Here is a 15,767-nt window from a genome sequence, read left to right on the forward strand (position 1 = left end):
TATTATTTTTGGACATAGTGCGAGTTATGATTTAATTGTTTAATTATTATAATTATAGAAGTTGATGTCTTGAATGAAATAAGTTTTGTAATAATCATGGTTCTGCTTCTAATTTACAATTGACGTGATATGTATATGATATGATTTGATTTATGTTATCATGTTGATTTATGCCTTGTGTAAAGGGTTTTTGTTAAACTCAATAAAAATATTTTAAAAAGAAAGAATGCTGGGAGATATTATAGAGGTATTGGAAATTATGATGGGTATATATAGAATAAATGCAAGAAGCCTTTTTCCACTGAAGCTAGGAGATGGGTAAGGGTGAAAGGGGAAAAATTTCAAGGGAACATTAGGAGAAAGTTCTTTATACAGAGAATGGTGAGAGTGTGGAATGAATTGCCAGCTGAATTGGTAAATGCGGGCTCAATTTTAATATTCAAGACAAATTTGGATAGGTTTGTGGATGGGAGGGGCATGGAGGGATAAAGTCCAGGTGGAGGTCAGTAGGATGAGGCGTGGACCATCAGGGCTGAAGGACCTGTTTATATGCTGTAGTATTCCATAATTCTATGATTCTAAGGTTACATTTTACTTTATTTTTAGGGAATGTTAAAAAATCTAATTGCATGAGAAGGAATATTATTATTGCTAACAAAATGAACTGAGCATCCTTGGGTGTAGCAGCAAGTTTTGAAATATAGAAGGCACAGAAAAAACGTTCTTCCCTTACACCTAGTCAGGATAAAGAGAGGGGCTAACAGTGGGTGAGTTGATACCACAAACACAACTTTGATCCCTACAAACAGATATTTTTATTTCTGATAAACATTGCATTTCTTTGAAGCAGACTGACGTCTGAGATGCTTGTGACATTTTGTACCTGACTACAAAGTTCTGTTTTGCTTCTCAAACCCTAAAAGGTAAATCAGCACTTGAGCGTAATTCTTGGGCCACCCAAACCAAGAGAGCTCTGATAAATGTATGAGGCTGGGATGGAGATGCCTAACCTTATTGAGACGTTGAATTACAGGGATGTTGTTGCAACACAGCACATTCAGCAAGTAACAGGCCCAGAATTTGACCTTGATGGTCATGTGGTGAGTATTTCTGGTGTTGAGGATAGCAACCAGTGTAATCAGAATTTGCAAATCCACCACGAAGCTTTGGTTGCTGCTGTTATTGTAGCAGATCCCGGACAGGCTCTGCAGGACCGTGATCTTGTCCTTTTCTGTAAACAAGGTTTGATTCAGGAAGTGCACCAGATCTTCGATGTAGGCCTGTGCACAGTTAGCTGCCTCAGGACCACCTGGTGAAGATAGAAATTGATGTGATCTCAATGATTTCTCTCTCAGAAGTGGATCAAAAAGCACATCCACAAGAAAAACTTTGGGTTTTACATATCTGTTTGGTGGCAGCAAGCAACAATTTCAGTTCATCTATAAGTGGAACTTGTATATATTACAACAAACTCATCAAGATCAATTCTGTATGGTTGGTGCAGATTTACCTGTTAGAATCATCATGCTGTTTCTGAAACCAGGAAGGACAATACAGAAACTACCACGAACACTGACAGGGGGTTATGCACGCAGTAGGAACTCCTTGTTTTTGGATGGAGCTGTGAAGATGTGTAAGTGCACTCAAAATGGGAAAGTTTACTGGAGACTAAATAACCAGAGCCTTGTGGGAGGTTGCCTTCAACACCACCCCACTCAGCAAGTGTAGCTATTGTTTGAGAGTTTATTGTCATGTACATCTACGTGCATCTCAAGAAGACAGGCAAAATAATAAATGATCTCCACCATGCTGGTCACAACCTTCAGGCCACAGTACATAAATCCGAAGACCAGCTCCTCCAGGTTCAAGAATATTTTCTTTTCATCAGCTATCAGAGTCATGAACTTCCCTTTACTACGCTAATCAGAATCGACTCCATCACCACAAAAGAGCCACCTACATAATTGTAATGCAACATTTATTTCTTGCAATAGATAACTGAAAACACTTATTAGAGCCATAGAACACTATAGTACAGGAACAGGCCCTTCTAGTCTGCGCCGAGCCATTATTCTGCCTAGTCCCATTGACCTTCACTCGGACCATATCTCTCCATACCCCTCCTATCCATGTACCTGCCCAAGTACTTCTTGAATGTCAAAATTGAGTCTGCATTCACCAATTCAGCAGGCAGCTCGATCCATTCTGTCACTACTCTCTGCATGAAAACGTTCCACCTAATTTTCCCTTTAAACTTTTCCCCTTTCACCCTGAACCCCATGTCCTCTAGTTTTTAATCTCACCTAACCTCAGTGGTTAATGCAATTATTATCACTCTATCTCTTGCATTTATTACTTCTTTTTAGTTTAGTTTAATGCTAGCTATTGTGGTTGTTTCTTTTAATCAAGTTCTTGTTTGGCAGGAGCAAGTAAGAATTTTGGTGCATATGTACTTTGTACAATGTGCATGACAATAAACTCGTGATGTCACCACACTCAGTGGTAGCTGGACAGTGAGACGTGGTCCTGGAAATTCTCTCTCGCAGGTTGTGTGCCTAGTCTTGTCAGTGGGAATGGTTCTGCAGGAGCATAATTTGATGAGATGACTGCAATACCTTTCCTGTTAGCGCTGGTCTAACGCTATGTCAGTGAATGAGCTCCACAACCTGGTTGCAAACAACTTGCACGAGCTCACTGGTTCAAACCTAACCTGAAATCTTGACTATTTCTCTCTACATGGTTGTTGCATGACTTACTGAGTGTTTCCCGTGTTTTATTATTTTTTATTTTAGATTTGCAGCACTATCCATGTATATTTATTCCTGATTTTCGTTTCTGCTAATTCACCTAATCTCAAGGAGGAAGCAAGCACTGGCTCCATTCGCTGTTCACCACGAGTGTGCATCTGTGAATAAAGAGGCCAACACTCGCCTGGGAATGGCAGGTCTATTCGGCTGACATTCACTTTGATATCACACTCTGAGGGATGGACAGTAGACAAAATGCCTTGCATGGTCAAGGGCCTTAGACCCCACCAAAGTCTAAATCTCCAGGGAAGGAAGCAGCTGGAGATGTAATGTGGGGAAAGATGGCATAATCATCTGAGGTCAGGTGTTGGAACAAAATTCAATGACCCCTCAAAGTTCAAAAAGAACAATAAAACCAGCAATGGCGCAGCTGCACTGCTCACACTCACATTTTGCAAATTGACCTTTCACCTGTTCACCCACAGCTCCACATGGGACCTTACAGATCCTCCTCCAACTCTCCCCACTTCTGTCGACAGGAACCACTGATCACAGCATTCCTCCTCTGGCATCATGTGGCTGGCCCTTTGATTTTAGGGCAGGCAGCACAGTGGCCCCAACTGGGAGATATGCTGCATCCTGGCTCTAGTGACCCAGCTACAACTCTGACCTCAGGTGCTGTTGGTGCAGAGTATGCACATTCTCCCTGTGACTCTGAGGGTGTTTCCTCTGGGTTCTTAGCTTCCTTCCACATCCTGAAGACAAGCAAGTTGGTGGGTTCATTGTTCACAGTTAATTGCCCCTGATGTGTAGGTCAGTGTTAGAATCTAAGGGTAGTTAATGGGAATCTGGGGAGAATAAAGTGTGTTGAGTATAGAATTAATGGGTGCTTGATGGATGGAGGCGAGTTAGAGGACTGAGGGGCCTGTTTGTATACTGGATTCCTCAATGACTGCTACTCTACATCATGATAAACTCTTTACAGTCAGCATTAATACAAGAAGATTCTCTTTAACAAAAAGAGCAGGTGAAAAGCCATGCCATAAACTGATCTCAAAAGCAGCAATAGTACATTCAAAAACAGCTGAAAAGCAGATGTGAAATTTATATACTAGTGCTGCACATTGGCTTTGAAACACACTTTTTCAAGCCACACCCTGTTCTGGTTAGGTGAAGCAGATGCCCATGTGATTACAAGCAAAACACAAACTGCTGGAAACAAAGTGAGCTGTGCCAGTTGAGGGAATGGTGCAGGTCTAAACCCTGCATCAGGACTGAGAGTGGAGAAGGAGGATAGCAAGCTTTGATGGGTTTCACCAGAAAACCATGTCCCAATCTAAGTAGAAAGAGCCTACTATTTCCCATAATTTTGTAAACCTCTACCAAATCTTCCCTCATTCTTCTATGTTGTAAGGAGTAAAATCCCAACCTGTTTCATCTTTCTCTTCAACACCTGAAGACCCGGCAACATCCCAATAAATCTTCTCTGCACTCTTTTGATCTTACTGATATCCTTCCTATAGTTTGGCAACCAGATCTGCACACAATACTCCAAATTTGGCCTCACCAATGTCTTATACAACCTCACCATAACATCCCAAATCCTGTACTCAATACTTTGATTTATGAAGGCCAAGCTTTCTTTACAGCCCTGTCTATCTGTGATGCCACTTTCAGGGAATTATGTATCTGTATTCCTAGATACTTTTGTTCCTCCACACTCCTCAGTGCTCTACTATTTACTGTGTATGTCTTACCTTGCTTAGTCCTTCCAAAATGCAACACCTCACACTTGTCTGCCGTCTGCTATTTTCTGGCCCATTTTTTTCAGTTGGTCCAGATCCCTCTGCAAACTTTGAAAGCCTTCCTCACTGTCCATAATGCCTCCAATCTTAGTGCCATCAGCAAACTTGCTAATCCAATTTATCACATTATCATCCAGATCACTGATATAGACAACAAACATCAATGGTCCCAACATGGATCCCTGAGGCATACCACTCATCATCGGCTTACAATCTGAGAAGCAATCATCTACTACCACTCTTTCTCCCATTCAGCCAATTTCAAATCCAGGATATCTAGTGCCTGAACCTTCTGAATTAACCTCCCATGTGGGACCTTGTCAAAGGCCTTAGTAAAGTCTAGACAACATCCGTAGCCTTTCCTTCATCTTCTTTCTTGGCAACCTCCTTTAAAAAAACTATAAGATTCGTTAATCACGACCTACTATGCACAAACTATGTTGATTATCCTTAATCAGCCCCTGGCTATCTAAATACTTGTAAATCCTATCTCTCAGAACACCTTCCAATAATTTACCCATTACCAACAACAGGCTCACTGGTCTGTCATTTCCTGGTTTACTTTTGGTACCTTTTTTTAAACAGCGGGACAACATGAGCTACCCTCCAATCCTGCAGCACCTCACCCATGGCTAAGGACATGTTAATTTTTTCTGCCAGGGGATCTGCAAATTCTATACAGGTCTCCCTCAAAGTCCGAGGGAATATCATGTCAGGCCCAGGGGATTTATCTACCTTTATTTGCTGAAAAGCAGCAAGAACCTCCTCCTCCTCTTCCATCTCTACATGCTCCAAGCCACTACTACTTGTTTCCCTTCATTCCTTATACACTGTGCCAGTTTCCTGAGTAAATACTGATGCAAAAAAACTGTTTAATATCTCCCCCATCTTGTAAGGCTCCACACATAGTTGACCACCGATCCTCTAGGGGACCAATTTTGTCCCTTACTATCCTTTTAAACATACTTGTAGAAATCCTTTGGGTTTACCACTACATTATCTGCTAAAGCAATCTAATGTCTTCTTTTTCCCTCCTGATTTTCTTCATAAGTATTTTCTTACATTTTATATACTCTTCTAGTGCCTCTTTTGCTCCTTGTTGCCAATACCTACTATACACCTCTTGCTTTCTCTTAACCAGATTGCCAATATCCCATGAAAACTAAGGTTCCCTTTGCTTGTTAACTTTGCCTTTAATCCTGACAGGAACATGCAAACTCTATATTCTCAAAATTTTGCCTTTGAAGGCCCTCCACTTACTGAACACATCCTTACCAGACAACTGATCCCAATCCACTCTTCCTAGATTCTTTCTCATTTCCACAAAAATTGGCTTTCTCCAATTTACAATCTCAACTCGAGGACCCAACCTATCCTTATCCATAATTAACTAAACTAATGACATTATGGTCACTGGACCCAAAATGTTCACCTACACATACTTCTGTCACCTGACCTGCCTGGTTCCCTAATAGGAGATCAAGTATTGCATCCTCTCTTATTGGCACCTCTATATATTGATCTATAAAACTTTCCTGAACACATTTGACAAGCTTTAAGCCCATCCAGCCCTTTTACAGTCTGGGAGTCCCAGTCAATGTATGGAAAATTTAAATCTCCAATAATCACAACTTTCTGCTTCTTACATCGGTCTGCTATCTCTCTACAGATTTTCTCTTCCAATTCTGTCGATAATACAACCCTATCAGTGTGATCACACCTTTCCTGTTCCTCAACTCCACCCATATGGCCTCTGTAGACAAGCCTTCTGGGCTGTCCTGTCTAAGCACAGCTGTGACATTTTTCCTAACCAGCAATGCCATTCCTGCATCTTTCATCCCTCGCCCTCTATCTCGTCTGAAACAACGGAACATTGAGCTTCTGGTCCTGTCCCTCCTGCAACGTAGTAATAATCCCATGTGCCAATCCATGCCCTAAGCTCATCTGCCTTTCCGACAATACTGCTTGCAATGAAGTGAATACATCTGAGAGCATTTCTATCACGTACAAACCTTTGATTTCTGTCCTCATGTGACCTTTATTTTCCTCCACCTCACTGCCTGCTGTAACTCTCTGGTTTCCATCCCCCTGCCAATCTAGTTTAAATCCCCTGGAGGAGAAGCACTAGCAAACCTACCCCCAAGGATGTTAATCCCCCTCCAGTTCAGGTGCAAACTGTTCTGTCGAAACAGATCCCACCTTCCCTGGAATTGAGTCCAATTGTCCTCCCTCCTGCACCATCCCTTCAGCTACATATTTAGCTGCCTTAACTTCCTATTTCTAGCCTCACTAGCATGTGATACAGGCAGCACTCCTGAGATTGCAACCCTGGAGTTCCTGTCCTTCAACTTTGCACCTAACTCTCTAAACTCTCTTTGTAGGAGCTCCTCACCCTTCCTACCCACGTCATTGGTATTCACTAAGGAGAAGGATATTGGGAGATGTGAGATAAAAAAAAGCAAATTGGGTAAATATGGGGAATATAGAGATTACAAAAGGTGTAGTTTTAAGGCTTTTGAAGAATATAAAGGTGGATAAGTCTCCGGGACCAGACGGGATCTTCCCCAGGACATTGAGAGAAGTGAAGGAGGAAATAGCAGAGGCTCTGGCGGTAATTTTACAAATGTCATTAGATATGGGGATAGTGCCGGAGGATTGGCGCATTGCGCATGTGGTTCCGATATTTAAAAAGGGTTCAAGGAGGAAGCCTGGCAACTATCGGCCTGTAAGTTTGACGTCTGTGGTAGGTAAATTAATGGAGAAAATTCTTAGAGATAGTACTTATAAACATCTGGATAGACAGGGTCTGATCAGGAGCACTCAACATGGATTTGTGGGAGGAAGGTCATGTTTGACCAATCTGATTGAATTTTTTGAAGAGGTGACTAGGAATGTGGATGAGGGTAGCGCAGTGGATGTTGTCTATATGGACTTCAGTAAGGCCTTCGATAAGGTACCACATGGAAGGTTAGTTAGGAAGGTGCAGTCTTTAGGTATAAATTTTAAGATAGTCAAATGGATTGAACATTGGCTGAAAGGGAGAGGCCAGAGAGTGGTAGTGGATAATTGTCTGTCAGGTTGGAGGCCGGTGACCAGTGGTGTGCCTCAAGGATCTGTATTGGGCTCATTGTTGTTCGTTATATACATTAATGATCTAGATGATGGGGTGGTGAATTGGATTAGTAAATATGCAGACGATACTAAGATAGGTGGAATAGTGGATAATGAAGAAGGTTTTTAAGGATTGCAGAGGGATTTGGGCTGCTTAGAAAAGTGGGCTGAAAAATGGCAGATGGAATTTAATGTTGATAAGTGTGAGGTGCTTCATTTTGGTAAGAAGAATCAGAATAGGACATACGTGGTAAATGGGAGAGCATTGAGGAATACAGAAGAGCAGAAAGATTTAGGAGTAACGGTACATCGTTCCCTGAAGGTAGAAACTCACGTGAATAGGGTGGTGAAGAAGGCTTTTAGTATGCTGGCTTTTATCAATCATTGCATGGAATATAGGAGTTGGGAGGTGATGTTGAGATTGTATAAGACGTTGGTGCGGCCTAATTTGGAGTTCTGTGTGCAGTTCTGGTCGCCTAATTATAGGAAGGATATAAACAGAGTGGAGAGAGTGTAGAGAAGGTTTACCAGAATGTTACCTGGGTTTAAGCATCTAGAGTATAGGGAGAGATTGGACAGATTAGGTCTTTATTCTTTGGAGCGTAGAAGGTTGAGAGGGGATTTGATAGAAGTATTTAAGATTATGAAAGGGATAGACAGAGTGGATGTGGATAGACTATTTCCGTTAAGAGGAGGAAAGATTAAAACAAGAGGACATGAGTTAAGAATTAAGGGGCAGAGGTTTAGAGGTAACATGAGGGGGAACTTCTTTACTCAGAGAGTGGTAGCCGTGAGGAATGATCTTCCGGGAGAAATAGTGGCGGCGGAGTCAATTGTATTATTTAAGAAAAGGTTGGACAGGTATATGGATGAGAAGAAGATGGAGGGTTATGGGCATTGTGCAGGGAGGTGGGACTAGAAAGGGGTGTTTAGTTCGGTGCGGACTAGAAGGGCCTAATGGCCTGTTTCCGTGCTGTAATTATGTTATGTTATGTTACATGGACCACGACATCTGGCTACTCACCCTCCCTCTTGAGAATACCGAGAACTCGATCCGAGATATGGAGGACCCTGATACCTCCAAGTGGAAATTTCATAAACTCATGAAACATCAAAAGATTTACTCAGAAAGAATTGGGCATCAATAACACTGATATCAGTAAGTTGACCAACCTGTAAAACTTATTATGCCTAAAGATTCTGCAGCCTGGAGCCTGCTAGACAATGGCAAATGAGTTTTCTGCAATGTCTCCCCATAGCTCCTAATGTGTTTGATGTGAACATTGTCTTCATCAATGGGATTTTTGCTTTCCTCTGAGTTGAGGAACAAATTTTGCTCGTGGTTATTTCGTTGAAATATTCCAAGCCACTTCAACATTTTAAACAGCTGCCCCAACAGTGGCTGTTAAAAGTATCACAGCAGCAGGATTCAAAGCAGTCCTAGTCCTGGAAAGTAGATAATGCCATGGAATTCAATTCAGGAAGAATATGATGCAGACAGAGACAAAGAACATCTGTGAGGTCTTTCTTTGTGATGCATTCATGTTCCATTATATGAATGGTTGGGTTTCTTAAATCACCACATACATACTGATGGTAAAACTATGGAACTGTGATTGATATTTCCAGTTGGATCCAGTTATGCCTTTTTCATAGGGCAGATTGACCCAAAAATATACAAGGGGAAATTTGGGCATCACCATACACCATAGGGTATAAATAAAGAGAGAGAGGCAGAAAAATGGAGAGACCAGGGAAGGACTTCCAGGCATTTGGGCTGAGGTAGTAGGAGCAACAAAAAAAAAATCAGAGAGGTGCAGGAAGCAGAATTGGAGGCCAAGAAAAATCTTCCAAGATTGCATGATAATATTCTTCTTGATTGTGACCACAGCAATCTATCCTTGCTGATTCTCTTCAACCTATCTGACATTTAACTACTCCATCTCCCTTCAGCCCTTTTCTTCATTGTCCAGCTAAATCACCCTGCTTCTGGAGGCTCCAAAGCCTAAGAACCAACCTGAATAATTTCCATTGCCAATCCCACCCTCTCACCTCTGGAGTTGTCCAGGGATCTGTTTCTAATGCTACTCCACCTCTCCTGTGTGTGCCAGATCAGGTCCCAGGAGAGTTTGCTACATAAATGGACTCCACCTCGATAAAATAGCCTGGATTTGCTCCGATCTTTAGTCATCTGCTGCTGAAGCTCTCATCCATGCCTCTGGATTCTCCTACCCCAAAGCTCTCCCCACCTATTTCCCAGTGGGGACAGGCCACATGGCTACTGCTTATGGAGTGACAAAGGCTGTGCTGTGATCAAATTGCATATTTTGTACCAGCAAGGATCATCACTGCTCACAATCTACATTCTTCATCAAATTTGACACATCTAAAATGCTTCTGCCTGCACCTGACGTACTCCCAGTCCTGTGCATCCTTTATCCCAGCACTTGGCTAACACTATTCATCGGCTAGAGCAGCACTTTGGGTGCTCACTGGACCATCATCCCGGATTAACATGATCCTCACCCCTCCCCTCACCATACCCAACACATTTCCTCTCTCACACCCCCTCTCACACCCCACCCACTCCCCTCAATACCCTCCCTTCCCACATGCCACCCATTCCCTCTCATCCCTCTCACTGCTCCTCACCCCTATCTCTCAACCCTCACCCCAGCCATTCCCCCCCTCCATTCCACTCAACACCCTCCTCAAACCACACCAACCATTCCCTCTCAACATCCCTCCCATTAGGCCTTACCACACCCCACCCACTCCCCCTTTCATCCTCTTCCACACACCCCACCCATTCCCTCTCAACCCCCTCATTGCATCCTGTCCACTCACCCTGAACATCTCCTCTCACCCTCAAAACCCCCCTTGGCTACCTCCACCCATTCCTCTCACTTCCTCACCATACCACAGCCAATCTCCCTCACCTCTTTCCCCACATCCCACCCATCACCTCTCACTTCCCCTCATTACCCCTCCCATTCTCACTCACCTCCCTTCCCCACACCCAGCCATTCTCCATCACCTCCCATACACCCCACCCATTCCCTCTCACCCCACCCATTCCCTCTCACACCCATTTCCTCTCACATTCCACCCATCCTTTCTCACACATCCCTCCCAACACCCCACCCATTCTCTTTCATCCCTCCCCATCCACTCATTCCCCCTATCCCCATCCCCACAGCCTACCCATTCCCACCACATATCCCTCACCCAACCAATCCCCACTACCCCTTAACACACCCCCACCACTCCCTTACAACCCTCACTCCTTTATCCCACTCTTTTCTCACCCCTCTCCTCACCATCCATTCTAACCCACTCCACTCCATTCCCCTCCATTCCTTCCCAATCCCCCTCATCACATTGCTCTGTCCCTCAGCTCCTGTTACCTCCAACCATCCCCTACCCCATGCTCCTGCTCAAACACACTTTCCAAATTATTGCATCCACGCTCTCACCTCACCCTGCTCCCTCATTTCAACTCATCCCCCACCTATCCCCAGTCTCCCACCCAAATCCACCACCTCCTTAGAGTGAAAAGTAAGAACAGAAAGAGGTAAAGAAGAGATGGAAATGGTGGAACCAAACAGAATGAGCTCAAGGGTGAAAAGTTGATGCTTTATAAACATAATTTGATTAGCATGAATGAGTTTGGAGCTTGATTTCTCTTTGGCAAATATAGTCCAAGGTCTGAGACTATAGAAACAGTAAAAGGATGATTGGGAGAAGCAGGGGTGGCAATGATACTTTCCTCTTCCATTATTCTCTGCCTGTCATGCACAACATGAGCTGAACTGATCCCAAATATATTTTAAACATCTATCACAAGCGTGGGGACCTATGTTAGTGGTAGTGAGTAATCCATGAGAGCTCATGAGGGTATAGTGGAGTGTTCTGTGCTTTATTCAGGCTCAAACATAGCTAAGGTAAGCCATAGGAAGTCCCAGAGGCCCCTATTATTTTGTGATTCCCTGCTTGTACCACATGATAGACAAAGGACACATTTGAAGATGGTGACTACAGGAGCAAGCTTTTACACTCCTACTTAAACTCTACAAAGCCTGGAGCAACTGTTAATGGTATTGGGCTGTTCAACAGCCTCAAGGGGAGGAAAAAGTCTCGTCTCATATTAACTGTCTGATATTTCCATTCATAGTTAATAAATTTGTCTGGAAATTGAAGGAGCATGGCAGGCCAACCAATGTTTTTCCCAAGTAGGGTTAGACATAAACTTGAGGATACCCTTCTGTCCACCCTCCTCCAGAAAGTAAATCAGGGAAGTACACATTGAGGGGAAAAGAGGAGTGAGGGATGCGAATATTTCTGGGAGATGGTCCCAGATCCACAACAAGAAACAAGAAAAGCTGCAGATGATGGGGTGCAGTGCAATTACAAATGCACCGGAGAAACTCAGCACCTGTAAGAATTAAAGGTACCTGGCCAGAGCCCTTTATCAGGAATCTGGAAAAATGGGTAGACCCCTGAATAAAAATGTGAGTGTGATGGAGGAGAGGAAAGAGGAAGGGGCAGGGGAGGACCATAGGCTTACAGGTAAGAGGTCATAGATGGATACAGACTGGAGAGTAGGAGAAAAAAGCTGAGGTGATAGGGAAGAGGGCAGAGGATAGCTCTCTTATAGGAGAACAGAAGGGGATGGAGAGCTGGAGGAAAGGAGACAGAGGGATTGGGAAGGGGATAAACCAGGAGAGGGGTTTTGCAGAACTTTGAGGTTGATAATGATGCCATCTATTTGGACAGTGCCCAGATGGAATATAAGATGTCAAAGTTGATCAGAGGTTAGATTGGAGTTTGGCTGCCTAATATCATCAGGGCAGGTCAGCCACTGGGAACAGAGCAGAGCATCTGTTGGCTCCTGGACGTGGAAGAAATGGAAGTCAGGGGGAGTTGCAATGGATGGGAGAGGGATGAATGGGTAGGGGTTGGGGGTGGTGCCTTCGTACAAAACATCATAAAAACGATGCCTCCTCGTGTTAGCCATTTCAGCCTTGGGAAAAAGTCAGGGCCGTCCATATGATCAATACCTCTCATCATCTTATACACCTCTATCAGGCATCCCTCATTCTCAGTCTTGCCAAGGAGAAAAGACCAAGTTCATTCAACCTATCCTCATATATGCTCTTCAATCTAGGCACCAACCTTGTAAATCTCCTCTACACCATCTCTAAGGCATCCACCTCCTTCTTGTAATGAGGTGAACAGAACTGAACACAATATTACAAGGGGGTTCTAACCAAGGTCAAATATTGCTATAACATTACCTCACATATCAGGAACAAAAAGAGATGTGTTCAATTTCTAGGCACTTAACTTCAATTTGAGTTCAACCTTTTTTAAAACTATACTTTTGTAAGTAGACATCTGTTATAAGTATAATGCAGGCAAGATTTCCACAAAATATGCTTCTGGTTTACTTGCATATAAATGTCCTTAAAATGTTTATAATGGGGTGGTTTCTGAGTCAACAATACACAATCATCTCAGTGGGGAACACTCTGGGAGTGTTTTTCATGGTCAGGATCCATCGTGAGATGGGGAGGGATATTTAGCAGTTTGTGGGTGTCCATTGAGCAACAAATCTCTCTCTGAAACCAACAAAAACCTTCTTGAGTGGTAACCATTTACCTTTAATCACCAGGGCCTGGAGGAAAATTCATAAATGCTAAATTTTGTGCACAGTATAAGAATTGCCTGATACCAGTGAACTTGGGGAAGTGAGAAATGAATGATTGGACTATTAAAGCAAAGAACTTTCCTTAACATATACACATTACATACACATGCACCTAGAATTAAAGAGGGTTAAGTTAGGTTAAGTTAATAGCAATGTTAAAGTTTGATCCTGTTTTTAATATTTAAAGATAATTAAAGCAACTTTTGTATAAGTAACCATTTGTCTTGGTGAATTTCTATTGCTGCTTGGTTTTGGGGTCCTCTGGGCTCATAACAATACAAAATAACAAGCTTTTCAAATATTAAAAAAAAAATATTGAAATTATTTAAAATATTATCTTAAATTAATAATTGATCTAAGAAAACTTTTTAATCTGTCAAACAGACCTGGGGTTGCTGGGAGGAGATAGTCTTGATCCTGGCAGGTTTATGGACATCAATCTCACATTTTCACTCCCATATTGAGTTCCACCAAGGCCAAAGTGCTGACAATCAAATCCCATGATGGCAAATTCCACAGAAATTTAGAAATTGCTATCAATTGCATGGGACAATTTCACAAATGGTGACAGTCTCCCCAGAGCAGATAACACCAAGCAATGAAATTGGGCATCCTCAACAAGAATGCCCAATTTTGTGACAGTCTGCATTACTTAAAGTTGAAGTCCATTACTGGCTGCAGTGAGACCTGGTGGGAATTCTGGAACTGAAATGACCTGATGGACACTGATATTGCATCGGAGGGAGCATCGTCCACACGTTTTGATGTTGCTGAGAAGAAGTAATGCATGGTTTCTTCAGAGGATGTGGAGGCCCTCCAGAGGAGGATTGGGTGGTTGGTCCAAGGGCCAAGTCACAAGGACTTGGATGCAGTGTAACAGGAAATTTTGCACCTTCCTTCCAGAGCAGTGCCGGCAGTAGAATTATTATTTGAGATCTGGATCTGTCACATCTCTTTTTGTGACATTTATCTTCCCCTGGGCTGCACACTGGGGTGGAGATCTGATCCTTCACTGTACGTGTCATGTAGAGATGGCACAGTGATCTTGGAATGAAAGTATCATTACTGGGCAATGACCAGCACAGCCGCTTAAGGTTGTACTATTTAGTCCTGGCACGGCATTGCAAGTCAATATGAATGGAGCCACTGGGATCCTACACTTGCAAACTCAGAAATGCGCTATGAATATTCATAAGAACATTCATCTCATCAGTGACCTCCCAGTGGATGGTGTGGTCTTTCAGCTATCTGTTATTCAAGACTGCATGGCTTTCAGTGCTCATCAGCACCAGTCTATTTTGTCTCCTGTGGAGAGCTTGACCTTTTCTTCTCTTCCTTCCTTCCCTCTTTCTTGCTCTGCAGACCCTCTGTGCATTCAACCAGTCTTGTTGCATACCAGGGGATATGTCTACTAATGCATGGCCTTGTGCAGTATCTTACAGCCAATGCAAAAACTGTCATCATGTCTCACCACAACTTTTAGTAGTGCTACAAAACATTAGAAAACATTTTTATAGAATCAATAGAAATCATACAGCAACTCACCTGCAAATAGCTGTCGATCCCATTGCACAGAATTCGTGACGAATCTTCCCTCTTTGAATATATTGAGTTAGACAAAGTATGGCCATTTACTGGGGGGAATCAAGATCCAGTTTAGTTTTGTGGGTTAGGGTTTGGGTTAAGGTTAGGGAACATCCAAGATGTTCATCCAAGTTTATCAAAGAGAGAATGAAATGTGGATAAGTCAACTCAGCACACATCTCAATATTATGATCCGCTTTATCTGATTTTCATCTGTTAGTGTGAAATGTTCTAATAACTTCCACAAGCAATGTGTTACTATTGAGATAGAAATGTTCCACCCACTTTGACTTGAGAGGTAAATTCTGGTCAGGTTACTTAGGATAACCTATGGGCGTACAGATAGGGTGGCACCAAAGAACCCCGGGTAACACTGGGAGGTTGAAGGGAAAGAACAGTAATTTAGGCAAGGAGTCTTCAACTCTACGAATGTCATCTGACCTGCTACGTTCTTTCAGAATTTTTTGTTTTTAATTCAGTAGACCAGGACCACTTGGATAGTTCTATCATGGAACCAGCAGAGACAGGCTGAAAGGCTTTATCCAAGATGTTCGTACAAGTTGAAGATCCAAGGTGTCCATCCAAGTTCATTCTATAAATCACAGTATAAGCACCTAGCAATCCATCTCCCGTTGGCAGTGCTAAACCATGCTCCATCCAGTGCAGCAGCTGCACATCCCACTCCATTTCTGAACTGAGGTCCCATGGTCTCTACTGAATTTCAGAGAGTGGGGGGATGGTACAGTATGCAGACATTGAGTGCCCTCAATCAGACACTAAACGTTAGGCAGCAGTAATTAGGGCAAAATG

General features: G+C 42.9%; 1 protein-coding gene across 1 annotated transcript; it reads right to left on the reverse strand.

The window, feature by feature from the left end:
* Positions 1–791: 791 nt before the first annotated feature.
* Positions 792–9,130, reverse strand: LOC138752887 (armadillo-like helical domain-containing protein 2). Its single transcript, XM_069915502.1, has 2 exons — positions 8,837–9,130; positions 792–1,309 (listed from the first exon to the last, which is right to left on the reverse strand). The coding sequence occupies exons 1-2, from the start codon at positions 9,039–9,041 to the stop codon at positions 888–890; spliced, it is 627 nt and encodes a 208-aa protein (XP_069771603.1). The 5' UTR covers positions 9,042–9,130; the 3' UTR covers positions 792–887.
* Positions 9,131–15,767: the final 6,637 nt, after the last annotated feature.

Source organism: Narcine bancroftii, chromosome 1 (genome assembly GCF_036971445.1).
Source record: "Narcine bancroftii isolate sNarBan1 chromosome 1, sNarBan1.hap1, whole genome shotgun sequence".
Taxonomy (NCBI): domain Eukaryota; kingdom Metazoa; phylum Chordata; class Chondrichthyes; order Torpediniformes; family Narcinidae; genus Narcine; species Narcine bancroftii.